We start from the raw sequence: 26607 nt of genomic DNA, 5'->3' as shown, positions 1-26607 counted from the left end.
GGGATCACTTGAGTTCAGGAGTTCGAGACTAGCCTGACCAACATGGTGCAACCCCGTTTCTACTAAAAATACAAAAACTGGCCAGGCATGATGGTGCATGCCAGCAGTCCCAGCTGTTCAGGAGGCTGAGGCAGGAGAATGGCTCGAACCCAGGAGGCTGAGGTTAGAGTGAGCCGAGATCATGCATTGCACTCCAGCCTGGGCAATAGAGTGAGACTCTGTATCCAAAAAAAAGCCAGACACAAAAGGCCACATCTGTTATGATTCCATTTAGATGCAATGTCCACAGAGACCAAATGTTAGTGGCTGCCAGGGGCCAGGGGCAATGGTGAGTGACTACCAATGGGTATAGTGTATCTTCCTGGAGCAATAAAAATGTTCTGGAATTAGATAGTGGTGATCATTGCACACTTTTGTTAAATATACTAAAAACATGAATTGTATATTTTTAAAGGTAAATTTTAGGATATGTGAATTATATTTCAACTTTAAAAAAATAGAAAAAAAAGAATAGGCAATATGTTAGAATGTGCTTCTACTTGATTTTAGTAGGAACAAATTGATATTAAAAAATTTTTAAAGGCCCAGGAATTAACTGTGACAAGTACACTGATTATTAAAATACATTGACATAGTAAGAAATAAAAAGAAATAAATATAGCCAAAATAGGGGAGTCATCTGGCCAAAATATCCACGTTTCCACCTCATTTCCCCCTTGTCTCTATCCCCTTTTCTCTTTACATCCCAAAATAGATTTCCATTTTATAAAACATTCTGTACGCTCATATTTTTCCAGGGCGGATTTAGGAAAAGTTGTGCAAGTAAAAAGGAATAACAGCTGAAACGTAACCAATAATAGGGGAAAAAATAATGGCCTGTTTTCTTGCTGTTTTCAAAGCCAGAATCTTGCTATGTTGTTGTTCAGGCTAGTCTAGACTCCTGGGCTCTCGACTCCTGGGCTCAACTCCTGGGCTCAAGCAATCCTCCTGCCTCAGTCTCTCAATATGCTGGCTAGAATTACAGGAGTCAGCCACTGCACCTAGCATCTTCTTTCAAGAAAAAAAAAATCATAAGTATAATTTTTCATCTAAAAGAAATATTCATATTGCCAAAATTTTGGAAAGAATAAGAAAAAACATCAATAACCTATAACCCTAATACAATTACAATTAGCACGTAGAGATGTATCCTTTCAATTTTCCCTCACTGTAATCAAGCACACAATTCTTTGAAAAATGACCATGCTTTACTTAATGGAATGGACCACAATTTCTTTAACCATTCCTTCCACTGTCAGGTATCTTGGTTGTTTTTACTTTTTTCACAATTACAAAGAATCCTACAGTGAGGATTTCAATGCACGGCATTTTTCCTTATTTTAGATTATTTTCTTCATCTAAATTCACAGAAGTAGAATCTTGAGTCAAAGGATACAAAAATTTTTATAGTTTTTTAGAAAAGCCTCTTCTAATAAGGGTTGGTCATTACTCTAGGATTATTTTTAAGTACCTCTAGTGACAAAATATTCTTGAGAACCATCCTAAACTTGCTATCTTCTATAATACTGCAACTAGTTCCTTGGTCACCCTAGAGATAACCAGTCATTCTTACCATTTACTTCTATGTCATAATCTGGAAAATAAGCCTCACATAAAATTTATAATATTACAGTGATTTTATAAACTCATACTGAATTACTATAATCCCCATACTATAATACATGACATTTTATAAAATGTATGCTTATTTATTGTCCTCAACCAGCAATTAGTAGTTATGGTTACCAGAAATTTTTCTTCCATTTATTAAACAATCTTTTTCAATGTATAGTTTTCTTATATAACTGAGAGTTAAAATCCACTCACATCTCTTTTACGTTGATCCTTTTTCAACTGAGCAATCTCTCTGTTTCTTCTAGACTCAGTCAGTCTAGCTTTCTCTTGTTCTTCTTTCATTTGTTTCATTAGGCGAACCTAATCAATCAGGTATATACATCTATTGAAATTACTGTCACAAAATTCATTAAATCAACCACATATATAGATATATGGAAGTCCTTAGAATTCCAAATACTTAACATAGAAACACACAGTTTTGCTGCATGTTTAAAATGGTCAACTCTTACTTCTGTGGGATTTATATATTTCTATTTCTAATACATTTATATTAAATTGCTTGGTGTTCTATGTTTTTGTATTCAATGTTCAGTTGTTCTACAACTTGAAATCTTGATACTAGCTTATTATCAGTAGTTGTGTGACCTTGATCGAATTACTTTACTTCTCTAGGCTTTGGTTTGCTCATCCATAAGATGGAAATATTTCCACAGCATTGGATTTTTGTGAGAATTCAACAAATTAATACCTACACAGGATTTTAACAATACCTGGCACTTGAAGTCTCAACAACTTAATAAGCACCTAATACCTTTTAGCTACTGTTGTTATTAGCAACTACATAACATAATAATCTAATGAAAGTCATGTGCCTCATAACATTTAACTCAACAGTGAACCACATTTAAGACAGTAGTTTCATAAGATTATAATGGACCTAAAAAATTCCTATTACTGGGCGGGGCACGGCAGCTCACGCCTGTAATCCTAGCACTTTGGGAGGCTGAGGCGGGTGGATCACCTGAGGTCAAGAGTTTGAGGCCAGCCTGGCCAACAAGGTGAAACCTCGTCTCTACTAAAAATATAAGAATTATCCAGGCCTGATGGCAGGCACCTGTAATCCCAGCTATTCAGGAGGCTGAGGCAGGAGAGTTGCTTGAACCCAAGAGGAGGAGGTTGCAGTGAGCCGAGATTGTGCCATTGCACTCCAGCCTGGGCTTCAGAGAGACTCTGTCTCAAAAATAAAATTAAAATTAAAAAAAAATTCCTATTGCCGAGTGATGTAATAATGTTGTTACATCACAGTACAAAGCATTACACATGTTCGTGGTAGTGCTAATATAAAGAAGCCTACTGTGCTACCAGTCATATTAAGTATAATACATATAATTACATATAGTCTAAAACACCTGACAATGATAATAAATGACTATACTATTGGCTTATGTATTTACTATACTATATTTTTTATAGTTATTTTAGACTTATGAAAAAAAAGTTAACTATAAAGCAGCCTTAGGCAAGCCCTTGAAAAGATATTCAAGAAGAAAGCATTGTTACCATAGGAAATGACAGCTCCATGTGTGTTAATGATCCTGAAGGCCTTCCAATGAGACAACATGGGGAGGTGATGAGTGATTTCTAAATCACTTGCATATTTGCTATTTTAAGAAAACTACATTGACTTTCATGATAGATGTAAAGAATAATTGATCCCACAACAAAATCAGATAGATAAGGATTCACACACTCTCTTTGGACAGGGGAAGAAAATTGCGCTTTTCTGCGTATAGGAATGATAAACTCTAAATTCAAGACAGTTATTAACTATTGGAGAACAGGGAATATAATCAGGAAGAGATAACAGAAAGCTTAGTATATATCTATGATGTTTAATATTTTAAACTAGATTGTGGATACAGCGTTTATGTTATTATCTATGCTTTCTTACATATTTGAAATATTTTATACTTTTGTTAAGCTTGCGTAAGAGTTTTAAGAGAAGAAATATCCATCAATGATTTTCATCTATTCTGAAGAAAGGCTTTGATGAGGAATGACTATCAGAAACAACTTCTAATTGCCAAAGGAAAGTACTTCATTTGGAAGATTGGGTTACCATTATCAAATTCAACGGTAACGTTGTGGTTCTATGGAAAGAACCACAATGGTTGTTTATTTTTTGTCTCAAATGACAAAAGCATACTGAACAAATGTTAATGGAAAAGATAATCATACCTTTGTTTTTTTCATTTCCATCACATCCTGCTGCAATTTCTTCAATTGCTTTTCATATTGAGACTGATTTTTAAGCAACCTTGCATGTTCTTTCTGAGCTGCTTGAAGTCTCTGCAGTTCTTTATTCATGGCTTGGAGTTTCTTTTCATATTCAGACCTAACTTTTTTAGCTTTTTCTTCTGAGTAAGATTCTACTGAGCCTAAATGACCAGATGATATTTTTATATGTTTTTTGTGAGACACAGGTTTTCATTTCACAGATTTACAGCCCATGTCCTAAAAGAAAAGCTACTTCCAAACACCAAAATCACAGAAGCCCAGGGTGTCTTTTAATCATTCTCTCTTTTATTATCTACTGATATCATGTTTAATGGTTACTGAAACTTATTTATTAATATGTTATTTTTAAATGTCCCCAACATAAGTCAAAACATTAAAATAATCATAAATTTGTATAAAATAAGTAAATAGCCTAGGCAGACATTGGTATAAAAAAAAAACAAAATAAATAACAATATTTAACATTATGAGACAAATTAACATATAATGTGGCCAGAAAGTATTTTCAGACTACATATAACTTTTAAATAAAAGGTACAAACTTTGACTTGCAAAAACAAGTAAGCAACAAAAAATGGTTTCATATGGCTTCTATTATTTTTTTCTTCTAAAGGAAAAGATAAAAACCCATTTTGAAGATTTAGCTAGAACTTTCATTTGAATTAAATATAAATCTTACCTAAGTTTTGAAGCACCTGGTCTCTTTCAAGCTGAGTGTCCCGAATTTTATGTTGCAGCATCATTAGCTTCTCTTCATACTGCTTTTTCAGAGTCTGCAGTCTTTTCTGGCTGTTTTCTAGTTCATCAATCAGCTTTTGCTTAATTGCAATTTCACAAGTAATGTTTGCCAAGTCTGCTTGGTAATTGGCTATTTATAAAAGAAGAAAACAAAAATCCTGGGACTAGGTCAAAATATCAGAATCTAGCTTTCAAGCAAGAGCATAAAAACCAACAACCAGGTATTTTTATTCACTCAATAGTCATTAGAAGTATTTAGTAGTTATTAGAAAAATTTCCTGGATAAACCAAAAATCAAAAGGTGAATGAGAAAAAAAGTGTTCATTTTGATCAGGGACAATAAACACTATTTGTACTAGGTAAGAATGGAACTCACACAGTGACTAAATCCAATACAGGAAGTAAATCATTCATTTAGCACATAAGCCTTGGAAGGCAAATGTAGGTCAGCAGTCACAAAAGCTGCTTTCATCAAGTATGAAATGGAGAATGTTAAGAGTTTTCTGTCACGGTTTAAACAACTTTCCAAAATGAATTTTTGCCCTCATATCAAAGGGCAAGTACCTTTTTCATCTGATTCAGAGTCTGACTCATCAGAACTTTCACCCCCCTCAATGTCATCTTCGTCTTCCTCCTCCTCCTCTTCTTCATCCTCATGATCACTCACTTCTTGACTTTCTTCCTAAAATGTGATTTGTGAAAATTAATAGCACAATATTGGCAAAACAAACTGATTTCCTCATTGAGAGAGGCTGCTGGAGTACGAAGTACAGAAACATTAAAAAAATTCACTTTTCATCAGTATAAAAAATGTTTCCAAGATATTAAGATTATTACATAATAATTTTGTCTTAAACCAAAAAGCATTTCATCTCTCATAGTATTCTACCCCTGCCCCACCAAAACAATGCTTTCACAATACACGAGATTGAGAGTTGCCAATATTTTACAGCACATATTTCTGAAGAAACACCTTCTGAACAGGATGCATTATAAGCAGTTCACTTTTCTACATATAAGTTAATATGTTATCAGCAACCAAGAATAACCAAATTTGGTTACTAAAACTGACAAGTTCATTCATTCATACTTACCACTTCTAATTCATTGCTTTCTCTTTCTGAAACACCCTTTTCTTCTTTCTTCTCTTGGTCAGTGTCTGTATTATCCTCTTTAGCAGCCACGCTATAAAAAGGAACATAAGGGTATAGAGTTAAAGTAGAAAAGAAAATTATTCATTTGTTTCTCTCAGATTTTTAAAAGCCATCAATGATTTGTGAAAACAAACTTTAAATGTTGGTCACCTAACTGAGCAAAACTATTCTATCTGATGCTTTGGAGAAAAATGGAAATTGCCAATCAATCTATAGTATAATGATGTATATCTTTGGAGAAAAGCTTATTTTCAGAAAACACTGAGGAATAGAGTATGTCTTAAAGCATGAGACCTATACAACCCTAAAAACTAGTCACAGTAGCAGCCAATCAACTAGAATGTAAGGCGCCTTAAATTCAAAAGCAATCAAACATTTTTGTTTTCTCATCTGAATCCAAATCTTCTCTCATATAAATACAAAGATATTTTTAAACTATATTTTTATTGATGTCCTAATACATTTAAGAGTAAATTTAAAGATCCAGATTAAATCTGCCCATAGTAAGCTTGTCTACACTAGCTATATCCATCACTGCATTCAGATCTTCTTCAGGTATTGGCACAGGCTCTTTTTTCTTAGGCAGCCCGTACAGCACGAGACCATTTCTCATTATAGTCTCACACAATGGGTCTTTGCATACCAAAAACTGAAGTTCAGGCTGCCCTTTAATTGAATAGAAAACTCCAGGATCTGCCATAAGATTCACCTTATAACTGGAAGCTCTCCTCTTCAGTTACCTAGTACCTACAGCCATAACTACACACTGATGTCAGGGAATTATTATAGTTAAATTAACTCAGCCCTGGTGGCCCTGAGGAAAAGACAGAAGTTTTGTACACCCAAATAACTCTAATTCTTTGTGGGTTTAGCAATCAACTATGTACCGAAATTACACTACTGATCACTAGACCCACATATTAAATTAAGCTAAATAATATTAAGAAAGTTGACTTTAAATAAATCTGCATGTGAACTATTTCCTTTTTTGCTATAGTAGCATTTTCAAATCATTAAAAAGCACTTTGGGAGGCCAAGGTGGGCAGATCACAAGGTCAGGCATTCTAGACCAGCCTGGCCAATTTAGTGAAACCCCATCTCTACTAAAAATACAAAAAGTAGCCAGGCGTGGTGGCAAGTACCTACAATCCCAGCTAGTCAGGAGGCTGAGGCAGGAGAATCACTTGAACCCAGGAGGCAGAGGTAACACTGAGCCAAGATCATGCTACTGTATTCCAGCCTGGGTGACAGAGCAAGACTCTGTCTCAAAAAATAAATGAATGAATAAATAAATAAATCTCAAAAAATTCAAGTAAAATTACTCTTCAAGTAAAATTCCTCTAGAAAAAAACTTAAAAACCTTATCAGAATAGCTTAATAACAGCTGTCATTTTTTCATATATTCTTCTATATTCAATAATTTCCCTAATACATGGATTTATTTTTAGCTTCTAGGCTAAAATCTTAATCTCATTTAGATCCTTTTATAACTATAACTTTAATGATTAACTCTAGATTTCTATTCTCAGAGATTACTTTTGTATTTAGAGCACTGAATATAAAACTTTTCTCTTGTAAGCACTTTTCAGAGTTTGCCATTTATGCTTATTTTATTATTTATTTAGTGTCTGTATTTCTCACTAGGCAGTAAGCTTCCTAAGGAAAGAGATCCTGTCTGTTTGCCTCCACATTACATCCCTAGTATCCAGGGCCTAGCACATAATAAATGTGTAGTAAGTGTTTGTTAAATAAATCAATCCCTGTGACTATGCATGAACACCTCTGTTTGAACATGCCTATGTGTCTCATGCACTAGCTCAGTCAGAGCAGAAGGGTACACTTTGAAAGAGGCGTAAAGATGCATGGGAGACAGCACATATATGGAACAAGAAGGAAGTACAAGTAGGAGTACTAATACAACAGTCTTAAGTGTAAATGAATGAAGTAAATTATAACAGGGTTCCATGAGTGTTGTTAAATAATTTGGATGGAGAAAAATGAGCTTGAAGAAAACTAGGAACCACCTAGAACTAACTTTTATGATAAACAAGAAATAATTCTATGTGATACACTGAATGCCTCTCTTAGGTTGCTTATGATATACTAAGACTGCTGATTTTCCACCATCAGGCAGTTCGAGCTGAAAATCTAGAAAGAAATTCCCCCTTCATCCAATCATAAATTAAAAGGCCAGCAAGCAGGTACCATACTTGAGGTTTAGGTCTAAGGTGTAAGGCTAGGAAAGGACAATTTGCTAAGGAGACATCTCCCAGCAGGTCTGTCAATTCTCTCCCCTGTGTAGTCTCCCCTTCTCAACTGTGACTGCTACAAAACACAGTTTTCATTATTGTCCATTCTTGCATTACTTCAAGTTCCAACCAAATTGCATTTTACTTAAGTTTACAGCCATACAACCGCCTTATTCCAAACATTTGACTCAACATATCCTACTCCCCACTCCAAGTCACTGATATCCTGTTAAACAAATGTTATCTTTCACGTCTACATTAACTCATATAAGTCATTCATGCCACTTCTGATGCAGAAAAATCAGCAGTTATAACTTTACATTATTAATTTAAAGGCTTAATCTTTTAAAATACAAGTTGACAGTTATAATTTTTATCCCTCAAATATTTCAAGTTTTCCTCAGTAAACTAAAGCAAATTTATACCTAAAATAAGTATCTAAGTACCAATGGAAGGTATTTAAATTTGTACTTTGTATAGAATCAGAATCTTGGGAGACATAAGGAACATTAGCAATTAATCCCTTCATTTGTCAAACAAAAAGGGAACTGTGGCCTGGAGAAATTAATACCCTCAAGAGGACTAAAACCAGTTATCCTGACTCCAGAGCATCTCAAAGTTCAGCACACAAACTGGAAGTATCTGCATCACCTAGGAGCTTATTACTTATGCATAATCTCGGCTCCACCTCAGCCCTACTGAATCATAATCTGCATTTTATCAAAATTCCTATAAGATCTGTATGCATGACTATGTTTGAGAAGTTATTCTGTAACCACCAAACCACTCTGCTTTTGCTATCCTTCAGGGATCATATAAAGTTGGAAGCAAACTCCTTTCACTGAGTACATTTAAAGGACCTGAATATCTTATGGTGATTAAATGCTTCCAAACACAACTTTAATGATGCATCTTATTTGACCTTTCAGAATAGAAGAAATTTCACAATTGTAATGTCTTAACTTAATTTCATTAATAAACAGGTTGTCTTAAATAAGTATTGCTTAGGTGAGTTATAGTGTGATCTATACAAAATTGAAATTATAACCTAAGTATAGAATACTTTAGCGAACCTATGGACTTATGGCATATAAGTATAAAAACTTTAGAATACTATGTAACATACTAAATATAATTATAAAATATAAATTATAAAATAATTTAAAGAAATAAATTTTAAGCTTTAAGATATTTAAAGTAAGATATTCATTTAACTAATTGCATAATGTAAGTTCTCTAGTTCTTATTTTTAAGTAAAAGATGAATTTCTAAAGTAGGGATACCAATATAGTTAAATATTACGTTGGAACTAATATATTTTCTTAATCATTTTGACCATGCAATTTGGAGACTTATTTAGGAAAATCTATGAAGAAAATTCTGAAAAGATGGAAAATACCACCTGATCCTTGCTTAAATAATTATAATTCTGAATCAGTAAAATGCAAATTTTTACCATAGAGAGATCAAGAATATAATTCTAAATTTTGCTCAAGTTTCAAATGAAAAAAAGCAAATATCCTGTTTTTAATGTCCACTTTGAATACATTTTAAAAGCAAAAATTGTTTTTCTATTTTGACCTTAATAATGTCTTATAAATCTAACTTGTGATAAGGCCACAGTTTCCTTTTGTTTGTTGTTATTTTAATTTTTTTCCAGTAAAGATTATACCAAATAAAGAAGGGAGAGACAGAGGCCCACCCATTACTCAGCATGTGCTACAACAAAATGTCATTTTCTGCTCTGCTGACAAGTTTCTGTAAGACAAAGAATTACTGTTGTTCTTCTTTTTTTTTTTTTTTTTTTTTAAGTAAATCAAATGGTGGAGGTTTTAGGGTTATTTTTATCCTACAAAAGGTAAGTCATCATAATTATCAGTTAGTTCTGTAATCACATGAAACTGCCTGAATTTTAATTCAAGTATCTAGTGAAAATTTTAATGTTAAAAAGTACTTTCTTAAAAATGTATTACAGTGATCTTGTTATTTTCATAAAATCATCCATACTTTTAGGAGCACCCCAGCTTATCTAGTGTGAAACAATCTATAATTCTATAACACATTTCCTTGTGAATGGCAACTAAGTATTTAAATGACATTTTAATAAAAAACCTGGGAAATATTCCAACCTTCTTTCTTCTCGATTGCTTTCCTCAAGTTTCTGTAGCCTTCAAAATCACGAGGCACAGTATTGGAAGGCCAAGCCAATGAAGGACAAACCAGACAGTAAAAAGCGAAAGTGATAAGAAGGTAAAAATGATACATGAGCTTGGAGACTTTAAAATAAATTTTAAAAGATATCATCAAAGGACAATACACAGTAAAAAGGCAATACATTTGTATGAATAAAAACTAAGTAGAAAATCAAGCAGCATTGTATCTAAGAAGAGTAGACTATCAGTTGAAATTATGCAGCAGCAAAATGTATAGTTTCAATTAATAAAAGTGACAAGGATTAGGCATGATTTGATGCCATTATTATTTTAGTCTGATCAATTTACTCAGCTTCCCCCTAAAAAGGTCACTTTCAATAACATTCTCTTTCTTTTAAACCTTTACAGAAGAACTTTCAATGGCATCATTAAAAGAATTTCACAAAGTAATGCCTTTATACCATAATATGAAAATACCACTAATACTACATACTAGGATACTATGTTTAAAAACATTCTTTCTGTTTTAATATACTATGTATGAAAATCACTAAATCTAAAAAAAATCTGATTTCAAAGTTATACATGAAATGGTATTGCAGGCAAATGAATATGGTTGTTATGACATCTGTGAAAAACTGTAATTTTATTAATTGAAAATAAAATTTTATATTAGGATTAAAGAGTTTACTATTATAAACTACTGAAAGGGTGTAGCTATAAGGCAATAGTGGCAAAAAAAAAAAAAGAGGTGGTGATAAATGTAGTACTTTCCATTAGTCAGAACGTTTATTAACAAAAAAATACAAGAAATACTATGTGTAAAGGGTTTCAAAAATAAAGAATATTCAGTATTAAAACTTAGGGATCTTTACTTAATGGAATGTACTGTATACCAATATCTGTCATGTAGACAAAAAGTTAGATGTGCTAGGCTCTAAGTATATGGCAATCCTGAGATAGCACACTTCTGCCCAGAATTCCAAAAATATTTTCCAGAACCATCAATATTTTGGAATGAAGAGACTGAATCAGATGAGTTATTTCATCAAGCCAGTTTTTCGTTTTAGTTTCATAACATATATGCTCCCATGTGATTCTTATTTATTAATATTGTCTACAAAGTAATATATACCAGTTATCAAATGGTCAAGTATAGTGATTAGAAAAAGGAAAGTAAGGCCACTGCCTAAGAAATCACTGTGTTTCTAGAGTTTCAACCCAACACCACTAAATGCAAATCAGTGCAGTCTGAATGATGAGTGAAGTTTTTTATATTGCAAGTCATTTAAAGCTAGATATCCAAAAATATGGAATTTAATGTGTGAATGGTAAATTTTCTTCATCCATATACACAAAAAATACTAAAAACTTTAATGTCTACTCAAGGCCTATACTAATGATAATGAACTACAATGGCTCAGAGGATGTAGTTCCCTCATGAAGAACCCAGATTTTCTATTTTCAATATACAGACTTTTGTTAGCTTATACAAGAAAGCTACATTAAAATATATAGTTGATAAGAGCTAGCAAGTTCATAAACTTTAGATGCCTCCTAAATTGCCTTTTTAAAAAGCATTACAATCAATAGTTCAAAAAGACAATGAAGGGACGGAGAAATAAACTAATAATCTAACACCTCTCCATAACTTCAAGGAGTTCAGTTTTTACTTCACTTAGTCCCCACAATGCTTCTTCTACAGTTAAAGAGAAAGAATGGCAATTTTTGCCAACCATTCTAACATTTGTGTAACTGAAAAATATGCAACATAGTTTATTCAATTATTAAGAGGACGATAACCTGGTTAATAAGACATCCATAATCTTTGAAACTTCCTTATTTTCTTACTATCTAGACCTCCAGATTATTCTATAGCTCAACAGAAAATAAGCTAAAAATGTAGAAGAGCAAACCTTAAAACCTCATATATTAGCTATTAGTTATAATTCTGATCAAGACTTTGAGGCGGAAGAAGGTGAAACTTTCAAACAGCATTTGTGGTATCCTTCTTAAACACAAATTCAGCTTCTAACATAAAAATGATCGAGTTACCACTCTTCCTATCAACTCTTACATTGTCAGAGGCCCTGTAGCCACTGCAACCAAAAATCTACAACACAAAACAACAAATTAAAAGACACAGAGCTTCCAAAGAATTTGTGAATTCAGTGACAAAGAAAGGAGGCAGCTATGAAAGCCAGGACAGCTTAGAAGAACAGAATCCAAACGTCAAGCAAGCCCCAGACAGGTTTTAGAAACTCACAAACACAGGAATGTTAAAAAAAAAATCTTTCCTACTCTATCTTTTTTTCATTTGATTAGGCTGCCTAACGTATTTTGTTGTATGGATTAATGTCTCCTCTTTCAAAATTCCAATCAACTCTAAAAAGGAAGCTTATTGGTTTTCAGTCCTTTCCACTGGTATGAATTCCTTTAGTCAAATGGCTTTGCTCCTGAGTTTGAATTTAAGAAGATCAGAGAATAAAGCAGATAATTTTGAAACAGGGAACACTTCAGGGTAGGGCAGAATTACATGAGAACTGGCCCATATAAGGGAGGAATGGATCAAGGTAGCATGGGGACATAGGAAGGTCAGTAAGAACAAATGGCTAAAGCAGAAATTCCCATTTTCCCCCCAAAGATTGGCCTACACCCATGAGAGGGAAAGAAAGTTCTTTCCCCTTTCTTGCCTTTTCTTGCTCCCTTCTGAATTATTCTTACCATACTATAAAATGGGCAGAAGTCATTTCATGTGAGTGAGCTGGGAAATCTGGACACCATGTATTTATAATACTTACTAGAAAAAAATTAGTCCAAAGTTTCAAACAATTGATTTTTAATTGAACGTCCTGTATGTGTAAGGTTGAGGCAGACCCACATTTTGCAATGCCCTCTCTGACAAATAAAATAGATAAACATGAAGCATGGAATGCAACTCAACCAGAATCAATGCATCCAAACAGGACTATCAGTTCCAAGAAGCTCCTGCAGAAGATCGAGCACTAACTTTAGTAAAGCTGCTGTCCTTCTAAATATTTTCGGAACTCTAGGTTTATTGTATACTTGCTTTGTTTTTCCAACTAGTAGAGAATCTGTTGGCTAAATGAAGGCTTACCTACATTTTAAAAATAGAGATTGATATTGTATACAGTTGGAAGTTATTGGGATGGAAGTATGATGAACAAAATATCAAACTGAGTAAAACAGAATTGGTTTTCATTTTTTAATCCAAGGGTAAGACATGTTCTATTAAATATTATAAATTTTTATATGTAGCGATAACAATTTATAAACTGGCTCTTAAAATGTTTAGTATTGTGCGCAAGAAAAATTTTTTAGGTTCACAAATTATATTGGTGTCAGTGTACAAAGGTACACTATAGCATATGTGAAAATGCTCTTAAAATGTTTTTATATAGTACTCTATAGGTGTATTAATTTTTAGAAAGTATTAGTTTGTTTTTCTCATTCTAAGCTATCGTTCATTTCTTATCTAGCTTGCTCACAAATATTTTATCTCTAATTAAGTGTCTTTTTGTTAGGAAATAAATTTTCTTCACTTAGGTTTTTATGTTTAAATTCAGTTGTTTGGTGAGTTCTTATTTGTATCAATATCTACTATTAATTTTATTGTAATAATTATTACAACTACCATAATCACTGAATTAGTCACAATCACTATTAAAATGTCAAAAATAGCCTAGATTTCCATTGGGATCTTTATTTATTTTTCATTAGTCATATTCAACAGGTGATTAAGGAAATATCTCTAAATTTACTTCGAAAGGAAAGAGCAGGATCAGTGGCGACCTTAAAAAATAACCTTTGCTTATACTTACTTATTCATGAATACAAATGACCTAGACCTTTAAAAACAAGTCATACCATTTGACATTTTGACCAACTACAGAGTGGATTTTACAAGTAAATGACAAGTCATGTGCAAAAGTCTCCTGCTAATTCAAGCAGTAAGTTGGGTAACATTAGTTTCAATAATCCTATAATCATTCTTTCAGGAGAGCTAATCATTATACATTTCTTAATGCTGCCATAACCAATGATCCGTGAAAAACATCTAATATATTAATATCTCAAGAATGTAATTTCAATACTGCAATGCCTACTAACCATAATGTGTAATTCCTTGTTTTAATTATTCTTTTTAAACTCAAGAACACAAAGCAGAGTTAATTTGAAGAGTTTAAACTTCCAATGGCTTTGATCAACTGGGTGTTCCAGGAAGAAATGCTTGGCTGCCTAAATACATTTCTAAATAAACTGAACAAAACAGCAGGTAAGCTAAATGTCTACAACAATTCTACAAAGCATTCCTCCAGTAACAAATCACATGGCAAATAAGAAGACTTTGCTTCCTTTTGAATATCTAGCCAAAAATGTTTAAATTTAATTTGACTGGCATGCTCAAAATATAGTCTCCATAAGTAATTTGACTGCACCATGGAATGAATTTGTAAACATGTAAAGAATTTATGAGTATTTAACCACTTACACATTACAAGTGGTTAAATTTTCACTTTCTTCCTCTCCTTTGCACCCAGTTGATTTCAGGAGGACATAGTATCAGGATGCAAGGAAGAGAAAGCCTAGAACAGTGGTGAAAAGCTGAGTAACTCCTTGTTGGAAGATTCAAAAAGCCTGAAATAGCAAAACTAATTTTTATATAATCAAATTAGAAGCCCTGCAGAAACTATTTAAGAGATCAAATGACATTAAATGACATTCTGAGGGATTAGTTTAGCCTTTAGTTAAACTAATCTAGACAGGGATGAAAATACCCATGAGACTACTTAATTGCATTAGGAAATGGGGAAAAAATGAAAACACTGAGTTGTAATGGTATAGCAAGCTTTGCCGAAAAGCAAAATGAATGGAATGCAAAAGCAGCTATTTAAGAAACAAAATAATTTTAACAGTAATTTTATATTGTCATAGTCTAAATAACTTATTACCATATTATTATAATTAAACTTATTTTTCTTACATATAAGTAGAGATAAACCATTAAAAAGTATATACTTGTAATTTCAGCTAACGTAGTTATTTATTTCATATGCTAACGTACTCATGAGACTATGTATGCTCTTCATAATTGCAAATTAAAATACCCTGAAAAGGAAATAGAGATTCATATAGCAGTGATTTTATAATCCTACCTTTTTTTCTTCCTCTTTTCTTTTCTTTTCAACTTCTCTAAATCTTTCTTTGCTAGGTCTATAATTTCAATGGTTTCTTTGTCTGAGGATAGTATAGTAGGAGAGAAAGTTGATCCGCTGAAATAAGGTCCTCTTGCTGCAGCTCTTGTCAAGTTTTTTCGAAGGTTCTCATTCACTGCTTCACTTTCTAATAATTTTGCCCTAACAAATAAAAATATATTTAAATATGGAGCATTTTTCTCTGTGGATAAAAAAACATAATGTAAAGTTAACCACACTACCATTTTCTAAGTGTACTGCTCTGCAGGACTAAGCAAATCTACTCTGTTCTGCAACTGTTGCCACCATCCATCTCCAGAAATTTTTCATCTTCCCATACTGAGACTCTATAACTATTGAACATTAGCTTCCCCGTAGCCCCTCTACTTCCGCTGCTGGCATCCGCCATTCTACTTTCTGTCTCTGTGAATCTGACTGCTCTAGCAATAAGGCAGGAATATTTTAAATGAGTTAGTCTGCATGCTAAAAAGGTTTCCAAAAAGCATTTCAACATGGCTACAAGATAAGGATTTCTAGAATAAATAAAATTCTCACAAAATAATAAAAATAATTATAAACTAATGCTGACAAACATTAAAGTTTAAGAAATTTTTCAAATTTCCTGATTGAATAATTATAAAATTACAATCATAATCTTAGTACTCAAAAGAATTCCACATATTCAAAAGCTAGTGTTAGTTAGATTACTTGAGCTCTGGCCAGTGGGCATCAGTTGTCCTTGCTTTGTAAAACCATTATTTAAACTTAAAAAATACACAAGCATCATGCTCCCCTTAGTTTCAGTTCTTCATTCATCACACAATAATAGCATTTCCAAAACTTTGCAAGGAATAATTTGTCAAATTTGCCCCAAACTGGCTGACAGACATCTGGCTCCTGAATATAGTGTGGGAAAAGACGGTATCTCCAAGGAAACTTGAGTTTGATAATTGAAAAAATTCTTTTGATTGCTCAAGCAGTCCTAATAATGACAGGAGAATAATATACACACTGATCGTAACTTGTGAAGACACCGAATGAAATCCTAAAAGAGCCTAGACTCTTGAGACTAAAAGGACTCAGAGAGTCCTCTAGGCCAATTCCCTTATTTTTGTTTGATTTAAACCATCAAAAATACAAGTATTTATTTACATATAATAATTTTCAAGGTTAGTTTGGCACAAGAGTGATTGAGACAGAAAAATAAGAAGAAAATACAAGTTATCTCTCTTCTCAGCACTATATTACTAAGCACCTTTACCTTATGTTCAAATATTTCAGAGAAAGATGATAGATTATTTGCCACCACTAAGCTCTGGAAGGCATAGTCAGTTCACTGCTTTTTCATTGCCTACCAACTCTTCCCTTTGTAAACTTGGGATAAAAATATATACCTCCCTAGGATTGTTATGAGAATTAATGACAAAATGAATTTAAAAGTCCCCTGACTAATACTGTATTTAAAAAATAATAAGCATTCTTTCCATAAAGTGGGAAACACTGTAATTATTAACAGCTGAAAATTAAGTAAATGAATTACAACAAGACAGTACTATATGAAGCCATGCGAAAATCTTTGCAGAAACTTCAACATTGAAAAATGTTCATAATATATTACCGTTTCTCAAAGAATAAATAGCAAAGCAAAATATACACTCTGATGTCATTTGTGTTATTCATTGGAAAAATATTGAAGAGATATATCAAAATGTTAACATCAGTTCTTAGAATAATGGGAATAAGCATGATTTAAATTTTCTCTTACATTTTCCTAAATTTCAAAATTTCTACTAATTTTTTCATGTCCCCCAAAACATAAAGATTAATTAAATAGTGATTATTATTATCTCACAAGTAATGTGACATGTAAATTTATTAAAAGGTAACTATTAGTAGTTTACAATAAAATGATAAGGCAAAATAGAAATATTCCCAAATAGCAATAACCCAACATAAATTAGCATTAAGTTTAAAGAGCTGTGAATAAATGTCTTCCTAAGATTTAGCTTTGATAGAAATATAGGTTGAAGTAGGATTTAGCAGGTAAAAACAGAATGTAAGAATTTGGACCCAGATATTTGTAACAGTTCAGGCCTTTATGATACCTTTATATTTAAGAATTTTTATATCTTATTCTTTTATTTGAGCCCCATAATAACTCTGAAATTAGCAGGTATTATCTCATTCTTACAGATGAATAAGCTAAAACTCAGAGATGTTAGGTAACTTGCACAAGGTCATACACCTTATTAATAATAGAAGCTTAAATTTCAATCCAGGTAATCCAATTTGAATTCAAGGTTCATTTATGCTTATCCTATAAAGTAAATTATAATCCTGGCATTCTAGAAGACTACTCCCCAGGGGTGGGACACACCTAATTAAAGAGCCATCAGAGACAAGTTGAGAATCTGGAACAAGGTATTAACTTACACCAGGAAACATTTGATCAGCAATTGAACACAGGGCCCATGAGTCATCTCTGTTCTCTAAATGGCTTAAGGAAGGAATAGTCTTAACTCAAGACTTTGAAGAAGGATGTTATTAGATGCTGCCTTTAGCCACGAGGTGGAGTGGAAGTGATTCATGCAGTTTTCCAGGAAATAAGGACACTAGTCAAGCAATTTGCCTAATAGTGAGATAAGCTGAGGTACAACCTTAGAATACAGAGTGGAGAAAAGGAAGGAGAGCATAAGAACTAGAACAGGCAATCAGCCTTAATAATTGGCAAGTTCCAAGGAAATAAAAGAGGTAAAAGAAGCAGCCTAGGATCAGGAAGAGGATCTTCAAGAATTAAAAATTAGAGCTATCAGTTGTGTCTCAGGAATGGCAAAATCAGGAAAGACTTGTCAGAGAACAAGTTTTTAGCAGTAGGCAGGGAACAGTACTGCCAACATGGGGTAGAAACTGCAAGTCCAGATTGGCTGCTGAGCAGAAACAGGATGTAGTGCCCCAAAGATCTCTGCCAAAAACATGAAGTATGAAAAATGATAAATATATGTATAACATATATATGCACACATACACATACACAGACTATACACATACACAGAATAAAATTATATTTGAATAGCTATATTGCCACGTTGGGATGTGTTTTCATTTGTTTTTGCTTTTTGAAACACTTAAGAGATCCAATGTGGCTTGCGGAGGCAGAAACAGTGGAGATAGTACTTGTCATACAGTTTGAGAACCTCTAGAATAGCCAGAGGAAGAGAGAGGATGGGTAACTGTGAAAGATGATCGCCTCCCATTTGCTTATGCTCTGTGAATGGTTAGCAGAAGTGAGATTTGAACTACTAAGATGCTTCACCATGAAGCTGATTGCAGTTTTCCTTCAAGGGAAAAATAGCTCAGTCATCATGGCAAACCATGGAACCTGAAAATATAATTGACTTAACCTTCTTTCCCAACCCTATTCCCCAAGTCTCGTCCCCGCCACATTCCTACATCAGGCATGGGCATCCTTTAACTAAATGCTGTCATTCTGTTTACTGCACGTGATGATTTATGTATGCTGTCCAACCTAGAGTGTGAACTCTGTATGTCATGCTTACCCCAGCCCCCATCATGGTGTTGACATATGCAAGTATGTGTGGCATGTTGTACGAAATGTAAATGGATGTACCACAGAGGGGTAGGCAAATTAGTAGGAATGCCATGATTTACATGTAAGAATAGCTGAAGATGTAAAAGAGAAGAGGAGATTCAAAAAATTGGAGATGACGTGTAGATATTGATCTATTCCCAAGTGATGGGGGAAGAGGCATATGAAGGAAAGGCATCAAAGATAACTTCAGCAACATAAATTTTGCCTGTTTCGTATGTCAAGTTAGGCAAGCACCCAATAAGGGATACAGCAGTAAGAGCAGGAGAATAATATGGGTTGATAATATGGGAAGAATAGGGAGGAAAGGAGCTTGGAATATGACATTAAGGGAAAGATAAGTAACCAGTCCCCTAATGTTAACCTGAACAAAGGGCTGAAATATCACCATAGACAACTGCTAAACAATAAGCCCAACAAATACAAATATTATAATATTATAAAACCCAAAATAAACATGTGCATTATATGTTATAGAACATGAACTATACCTGAGATCTTCTATTTCTTTTATATAACTATGAATCATATTACTAATCTCCTCATTTCCTTCACCTGAAAGACAAAATATGAAATAAAAAAATTTCCTTTAAATTAAGATTTCAAAACAGGAGGAAAAAAAAGTCAGGAAACAAAACAATTCTTTAAAACACAATTTTTACAGTAAATTTTCTATCCTTCATTATAGAGCAGACCATAAAATAATATGATACAAAGGGAACATTTTGTTTATATAAGAATTTATTATTTTTTAAATTAGGTATTTAACTTAAAACCACAGACTGTATACACAGAGACTGGCATTTCTATTGCAACTATGCTAGGTAATTAGTGAACACAAAGAATGTTCCTTTCCATCCAGAAGTTAAACCCTCATTTATCCCACCCTATCCACATACCTGCTCTGGCAAGAACATGGTTAGCCTGATCACTAACAAGCTGTGTGATTCTGGACCTCAATGCATCAACCGTCTCTTGCATGGCTTTAATTCTTACACGAAGATTGTTATTTTCAGTCTGTAGCATAGCATTCTCATGAAACATGTCATTGATGCTTTCCACACCTTCTTCGTCAATTATTCTTTTACCCTAGTAAAGGAAAATATGTCCTTGTTGGCTGGGGAGCCTTAAAAACACAAGAGTTTTGTTTAAGCATATTCTATGACTATGCCCTTTTATCTTACCAATCCCAAGGCAAAAGAATCCTTTCCCCTCTAGTAGAACACTCCACAATGCATTTGTTACTAAAGAAATTGATTAGCCGGGTGCAGTGGCACATCCCTGTAATCCCAGCACTTTGGGAGGCCGAGGTGGGAAGACTACCTGAGGTCAGGAGTTCGAGATCAGCCTGGCCAATACGGTGAAACCCCATCTCTACTGAAAATAAAAAAATTAGCCAGGTGCCGTGGTGGGTGCCTGTAATCCCAGCTGTTTGGGAGACTGAGGCAGGAGAATCTCTTGAACCTAGGAGGTAGAGGTTGCAGTGAGCCGAGATCACTCCACTACACTACAGCCTGGGTGACAGAGGGAGTCTCCATCTCAAAAAAAAAAAAAAAATTATTGAGTAGGAAAACTTTTGAACAGACAATTGTTAGGTTAGACTGAATATAGTTAAAGACTACCCACAAAGAAAACTAGAGACTCTTACCTCCAAAAGGAAGAGGCCATGATTATGATAACCAGAGACATGTACGTGGTAAGCTAACACAAAAAGGCTATTATTGTGTTCAGAAAGTGCCAGTCTTAGATGTATCACAAACTTAAAAGTCAAATTCATTTGCTTACTGTTTTGTACTCCATGAGCTCCATCTGAAGTCGTGTGATTTCACTACGAAGTGCATTGATTTGCTGACTAGCTCTGTCCTGATTGACCATAACCTTGTTCTTGATATTTCTAGCTCGATTGGCATATTTCAAGGTGTTTAACGTTTCCATAAAGTCTCTGTCTGAAGGACTGACACATGCTATCATGATTGTTTGGCTGAAATTTACAAATAATAATTAGGCTTACAGATAAAAGCAACTAAAATAGTAAAATGATCATTTTTAAACTCCTGCCATTTGAAGAGTATTTTCTCTTCAAGATACCAAAAAAAAAAAAAAAAAAAAAAAGAGCAAATTTAAAAGCCCCTGTACTTTAAGACTGCCTTAAAGAAAAAGATTTTGTTTACTTTGGGGAAACAAATTTATATTATTTGCCTTTGACCTTGAGAAAGCACAAGCACAAACATTTATTTCTTACTTCTTTGCTAAAATGATTTGAAGCAGCACATAGTAATTCTAAAATTATACTAACTACAATATATTCAATTGAAAATCAAAAACCATTTCTTTCAATATTTTATTTTTTCAGTAGTTTAAAAATTTATTCTTATTTAATCACCCATATCCTGACTTTTGATGTCAGCAAAGAATTGCTCACAAAATCAGATCACAGTGGAACAAAAAGGGTACTTAGTATATTCTTGTGTTTCATTATATAAATTGTCATTTGTGATTGAATGATTAGAACCCCAGCTTCTGGCCAGATTACACAGGAAAAGTGAGAAACTTTACTTTACAGTCATGATAAATTGATTTAGCCACCAAAAATTAGGATAGTGAAATGCTAAGTATGCCCCAATTATTATGTTTGTCAATGAAACAGACATGGAGATTCTAATGGACACTACAAACTAACTTTAAAAAAAATGTGCAGAAACTGCAATTAAGGAGCAGTCTACTTATCCTGCTAGAAAAATCAATGCCTATCAATCATAATCTTAGCCTCCTAGTCTCCTTCTTCCAATCTTTTCTTTCTACAGTTACCTCAACACAGTACTTATAGGTACGCTTTTAAAAGAGTTCCCATTCCACACCTTCTTCCTACCTTTGCTTACTCTTACTGTTACTATTATTTAATAATCAACTAAGGTATCACCTAATCCAAGAACTGAATCCTCAGTTTGTCTGTACCCTTTCTGCTTCCTCACACCTTTTGCATATCTCTTTTGCATTCATTATATTATTATTATTAAATCAAAATTTTATAGACCCCAAAACTCTTACACTTTAAATTTTTAAAGGACAGGGATTATCAAGTCTTATTTATCAGTGTACTTCTAAACATATAACACAACATTTGGACCAATATTAGGTCATTAGCAATCATTTGTGGTGTTTGTCATGTTCATAATATTCACTGGGGGTCAGAAAGTTAAAATAATTCATGCCATTTTAGTTTTCTCTTTTGATAAAGAAAATAAGGTAATTCAGTAAGCATGAGGATTATGGATGCTGATTAGAGAGTAGGGCAACTTGAACTGTGGTCCTCAGTCTAATGCCAGTCTGCAAATTATTTTTACTTAGGTAAAATTGAGTAAAATAAATATATATTAGCTTTCTTTGATCCATAACACTTTGAGTAAGCACAGGTACATACATTTATTTCTCACTTCTTTACAAAAAATGTTTAAAGTAGTTCAGAAATTGCAATAAAGCACTTTAGAAACTTCCACCACACTTGAACTTCCTGTACTCAATGACCTCCTGTCACTGAATATAGATCAGATTAAGCGTTTTCAAACTCCCATGGGGAGTCACAAATGGGACAAGCTCTGTATGGTCATGCACAATATTAACCCACCACGAATTGGAAATAGGGGAAGGACTCGCCTCTAACAAATACTTTGAGAAGCACTGGGATCACAGCTTAAGAAGGATAGTGAAAGTCAAGAGAGAGAGAAACAGACTAGGATCAACTGTATAGGGAAAAGGTCATACATTAAACAAAACCCAAAATATATAAATTTCAAGAATGATTCTATTTATGAAAAACGCAAAGAAAATATTAAAGCTATTCATTTTAAAAGGTCACATAAAAACCACAATTCTGTTTTAAAGGAAACTATATTATTTAAATATTTTATTATGTTGTATACTATGCATCTTACAAATTAAGTTATACATCTGTAAGAAAATACATCACAATGTTAGCAGTAGTTACTTCTAAGTATTAGAAATATAATTGATTTCTTTTTTTTTGAGGCAGAGTCTCATTCTGTCACCCAGACCGGAGTGCAGTGGCATGATCTCAGCTCACTGCAACCTCTGCCTCCTGGGTTCAAACAATTCTCCTGCCTCAGCCTCCCAAGTAGATGGGATTGCAGGCACACAGCACCATGCCCAGCTAATTTTTTTGTTTTTGTTAGTAGAGACGGTGTTTTGCCATGTTAGCCAGGCTGGTCTTGAACTCCTGACCTCAGGTGATCTGCCCACCTTGGCCTTCCAAAGTACTGGGATTACAGGCATGAGCCACCCCACCCGGCAAGATATATGACTGATTGTTATTCATGCTCTATACTTTACTATATTTTCCCGAATTTTTGCCATAAACTGGTTATGATGTTATATTAAACACTATAAATGAAAAAAAGGCAGGTCGATTTTTAAAAAGACACTAAATCATGCACATAAACATATGGAGCTTATTTTCAAAAATATCCTTGGTCTCATTTTTCTTTTAAGCTTAATTTGTATACACTTCAAAAAATGAAGATATTTTGCTCTCCAAGGCTTACACGAAGTACAGTGCTTTTGCACTAGAAATGCAATCCTAAAATTTTAAGCAAAAATTGAGGCACACAATGAAAGGAATTAGAAGGGGTAATCTTCTTTGAGGGGTTACCACCCATTAAGGAAATGGATGAGGAACATGAGACTATGTAGCTGTTGCCCGTCTAAAACTCAACAGAAATTCAAGACCCACAGTGAAAATATTTTAGACTATTTACAAGGCAAGCAAACCTTAAAAAGTATCAAAGTTTTCAAGAGTTAACTTGTAAGGGAATGACATTTATAATCTCTGCTTTGTTTTATAGTTAAGAAATAAAACAAGGAAAAGCTATAATTTGGAAAACCTGAAAAAATTTACACTTGGCCAAAAAAAATGAAAATTTTTATGGTTATAATAAGACCCCTCTTAATACTGAGGATCAAAATGAAAATGTAGAACACAAGCAGGAAATACGTGATAGTGGAAGGAAAACTGCTTCCATATATAGGAGGTGCTGGAAGAGACATGAGTTAAGACAAATGCCAGTGTTACATAAAGGGAAGAAACAGAAAAATGACGATGTTGTATTCTACAAAACAGAACTTCATTTATAAACCAAATGAATTATAAACTTAAATTGATTTCATATTATCCTAAATTGTTCAGATAATAGTTGTATATATGGTTTACATCTGTGCCCTTGCACAATCTCATGTCAAATTGTAATCCCCAATGCTGGAGGTGGGGTCTGGTGGGAGGTGATTAGATGTTGGGGACAAATTTCCCTCTTGGAACTGTATTCATGATGGAGTTCTCAGGGGATCTGGTTGTTTAAAAGTGTGTGCCCCCCCGCCCAGTCCTCCTACTCCAGCCATGTGAAGTGCTCACTTCCCTTTGCCTTCCGCCATCACTGTAAGTTTCCTATGACCTCCCAGAAGCCTAGCCGATCCCAGAATCATGTTTCCTGTAGAGCCCACAGAACTGTGAGCCAATTAAACCTCTTTTCTGTATAAATAATCCAGTCTCAGCCACTTATTTATGACAGTTGCATGAACAAACTAACACAGTTGTTCAAAAAGAAACTTGCAAGTTTAAATACTAGATTCATCCTGTAGCATCTAATAGTCTTTTTGTAAATATGATGTTAGATTATTGCAAACACTAAAATAGATACACTGTGGTTGTTGGTAACTTGCTGAATTGTGCTAAGATTGAATTTAAATGCCAAAAATGTTTCCATTTGTAAAGCCAACATGTTCCCAGAGGAGAATACATTACTAAAAAACAAGTGTTTAGCTGATGAAACATATCAGAATGGTGCAAGGTATGAGAAAGCAAGAATGTCAGTGATATTGGCAAATAACTAGCCAACACACTGTATTTCATTCAGTGGACATTAAGAAGTTTTCCCACTTATAAAAAAATTTGAATTTTTAGAAGACTATAAAAAAAAGTATCAATAATATTTTAATTACTTTGTAATTACTTAGAAAACAGTATTTGCTTTTTCAACAAAATTTTATTAGGTATCTACTCTGTGATAAGTACTTAAAGCAGAAACTATGATAATAGAGAAAGTCCCCATACTATTGACTTAATATACAAGCTAAGTGACCTTGAATAAATTACCTAACCTCTGTATATTTCATTTTCCTTATCTAGGAGGTAGAATAATAATAACTACACCTCAAGGGATGCTAGAAGGATTATGTGAAATAACATAAAAAATTACACATTTGAGGTTCTTAATAAGGATTAGTTCCTCATCCTATTAGTTTGCTTTATAATAAAAGCAGTTCTTATAAATCACCTTATACATTTACTTAATAATGAATAATCAAAACTCTGAGTAGAGGATAATAATCTATGCATACCTGTTACCCCCAAGGGAATCCTGTAGTAGTCTTGTTAGCTTGGAATCTCTATAGGGGACATGTGTGGCCCTCTTGCTCTTGTCTCCCAAAGCACTTATTACATTGCCCAGTGCCAACTAAAAGAAAGAGAAAGAAAGACAGCAAAATGATACACATTTACCAATTATAACACTTTTGAATAAAGAAAGCTTACAGAAAATAATATAGGGACATAATAGAATTCAGAATATTTGTGTTTGGTTTTGTTTTACATCTGTAACCAACATTACCAAAAATTTAGTGTATATATATATATATATATATTAGTACTATATATAATAACATATGTATATACTAATATTATATATGGTGCATATAAACACACATATCCATACTCACAAAATGCTTAAACTTCTATTCAGAGGTTTGTTTTTCTATTTTTGAGACAGAGTCTCACTCCATTTCCCAGGCTGAAGTGTAGTGATGTGATGATCTTGGCCCACTACAACCTCAACCTCCCAGGCTCAAGTGATTCTCCCTACCTCAGCCTCTTGAGTATTGAGGATTACAGGGCCTGCCACCATGCCCAGCTAATTTTTATATTTTTAGTAGAAACGGGGTTTCACCATGTTGGCCAGGCTGGTCTCAAACTCCTGATGTCAGCTAATCCCTCCCAAAGCACTGGGATTATAGGCATAATCCACCACACCCGGCCTTATTCAGAGATTTTCTTTCAAAATAGAAATGTTGTTAAGATTGACAACTTTAGTTATCTCTGGAATTATCACAGCAACACGTTATGTCTCCAGAAAATTGTCCATTCATGTTACAAATTCTTCTCTTCAACTCAATGAAAAAAGAAAATGTTAAGTTAGTTTAACCGTTTGATGAAAACTTTCATTTTGCAATACAGTTCCCATGAGAAAAGAAAATCTTCTTTAATCACAATAAAAAAATCAGTATGCTTTCTCTGAACAAGGTATTCCTATGGTAGTATATCTATCCATAGAAATACTATGACAGGCCAGGCATGGTGGCTCACCCCTGTAATTCCAGCACTTTGAGAGGCTGAGGCAGGTGAATCACCTGAGGTCAGGAGTTTGAGTCCAGCCTGGCCAACATGGTGAAACCCCATCTCTACTGAAAATACAAAAATCAGCAAGGCATGGTGGTGTGTGCCTGTAATCC

General features: G+C 33.7%; 1 protein-coding gene across 26 annotated transcripts in view; it reads right to left on the bottom strand.

Moving 5' to 3' along the window:
- The window catches only part of KIF21A (kinesin family member 21A), a 153342-nt gene that overhangs the window by 42402 nt on the left and 84333 nt on the right, over positions 1 to 26607 (bottom strand). For 14 of the 26 annotated variants that reach the window (XM_078338926.1, XM_078338927.1, XM_035255832.3 and 11 more), the window contains 11 exons: positions 25441 to 25556; positions 20818 to 21013; positions 19932 to 20121; positions 19524 to 19587; positions 15387 to 15587; positions 10186 to 10224; positions 5748 to 5838; positions 5218 to 5335; positions 4595 to 4783; positions 3856 to 4055; positions 1867 to 1974 (listed from right to left, as the gene is read on the bottom strand). In XM_078338926.1, the coding sequence (XP_078195052.1) occupies positions 1867 to 1974; positions 3856 to 4055; positions 4595 to 4783; positions 5218 to 5335; positions 5748 to 5838; positions 10186 to 10224; positions 15387 to 15587; positions 19524 to 19587; positions 19932 to 20121; positions 20818 to 21013; positions 25441 to 25556 (1512 nt within the window). The remainder of the gene's footprint in view (positions 1 to 1866; positions 1975 to 3855; positions 4056 to 4594; positions 4784 to 5217; positions 5336 to 5747; positions 5839 to 10185; positions 10225 to 15386; positions 15588 to 19523; positions 19588 to 19931; positions 20122 to 20817; positions 21014 to 25440; positions 25557 to 26607) is intronic. The other 12 variants (XM_078338928.1, XM_078338929.1, XM_035255821.3 and 9 more) reach the window with 1 other exon arrangement.

This window comes from Callithrix jacchus, chromosome 9, assembly GCF_049354715.1.
Source record: "Callithrix jacchus isolate 240 chromosome 9, calJac240_pri, whole genome shotgun sequence".
Lineage (NCBI taxonomy): Eukaryota > Metazoa > Chordata > Mammalia > Primates > Cebidae > Callithrix > Callithrix jacchus.
Note: the sequence above shows the minus strand (reverse complement) of the source record. Positions and strands in the feature narration are given on the sequence as shown.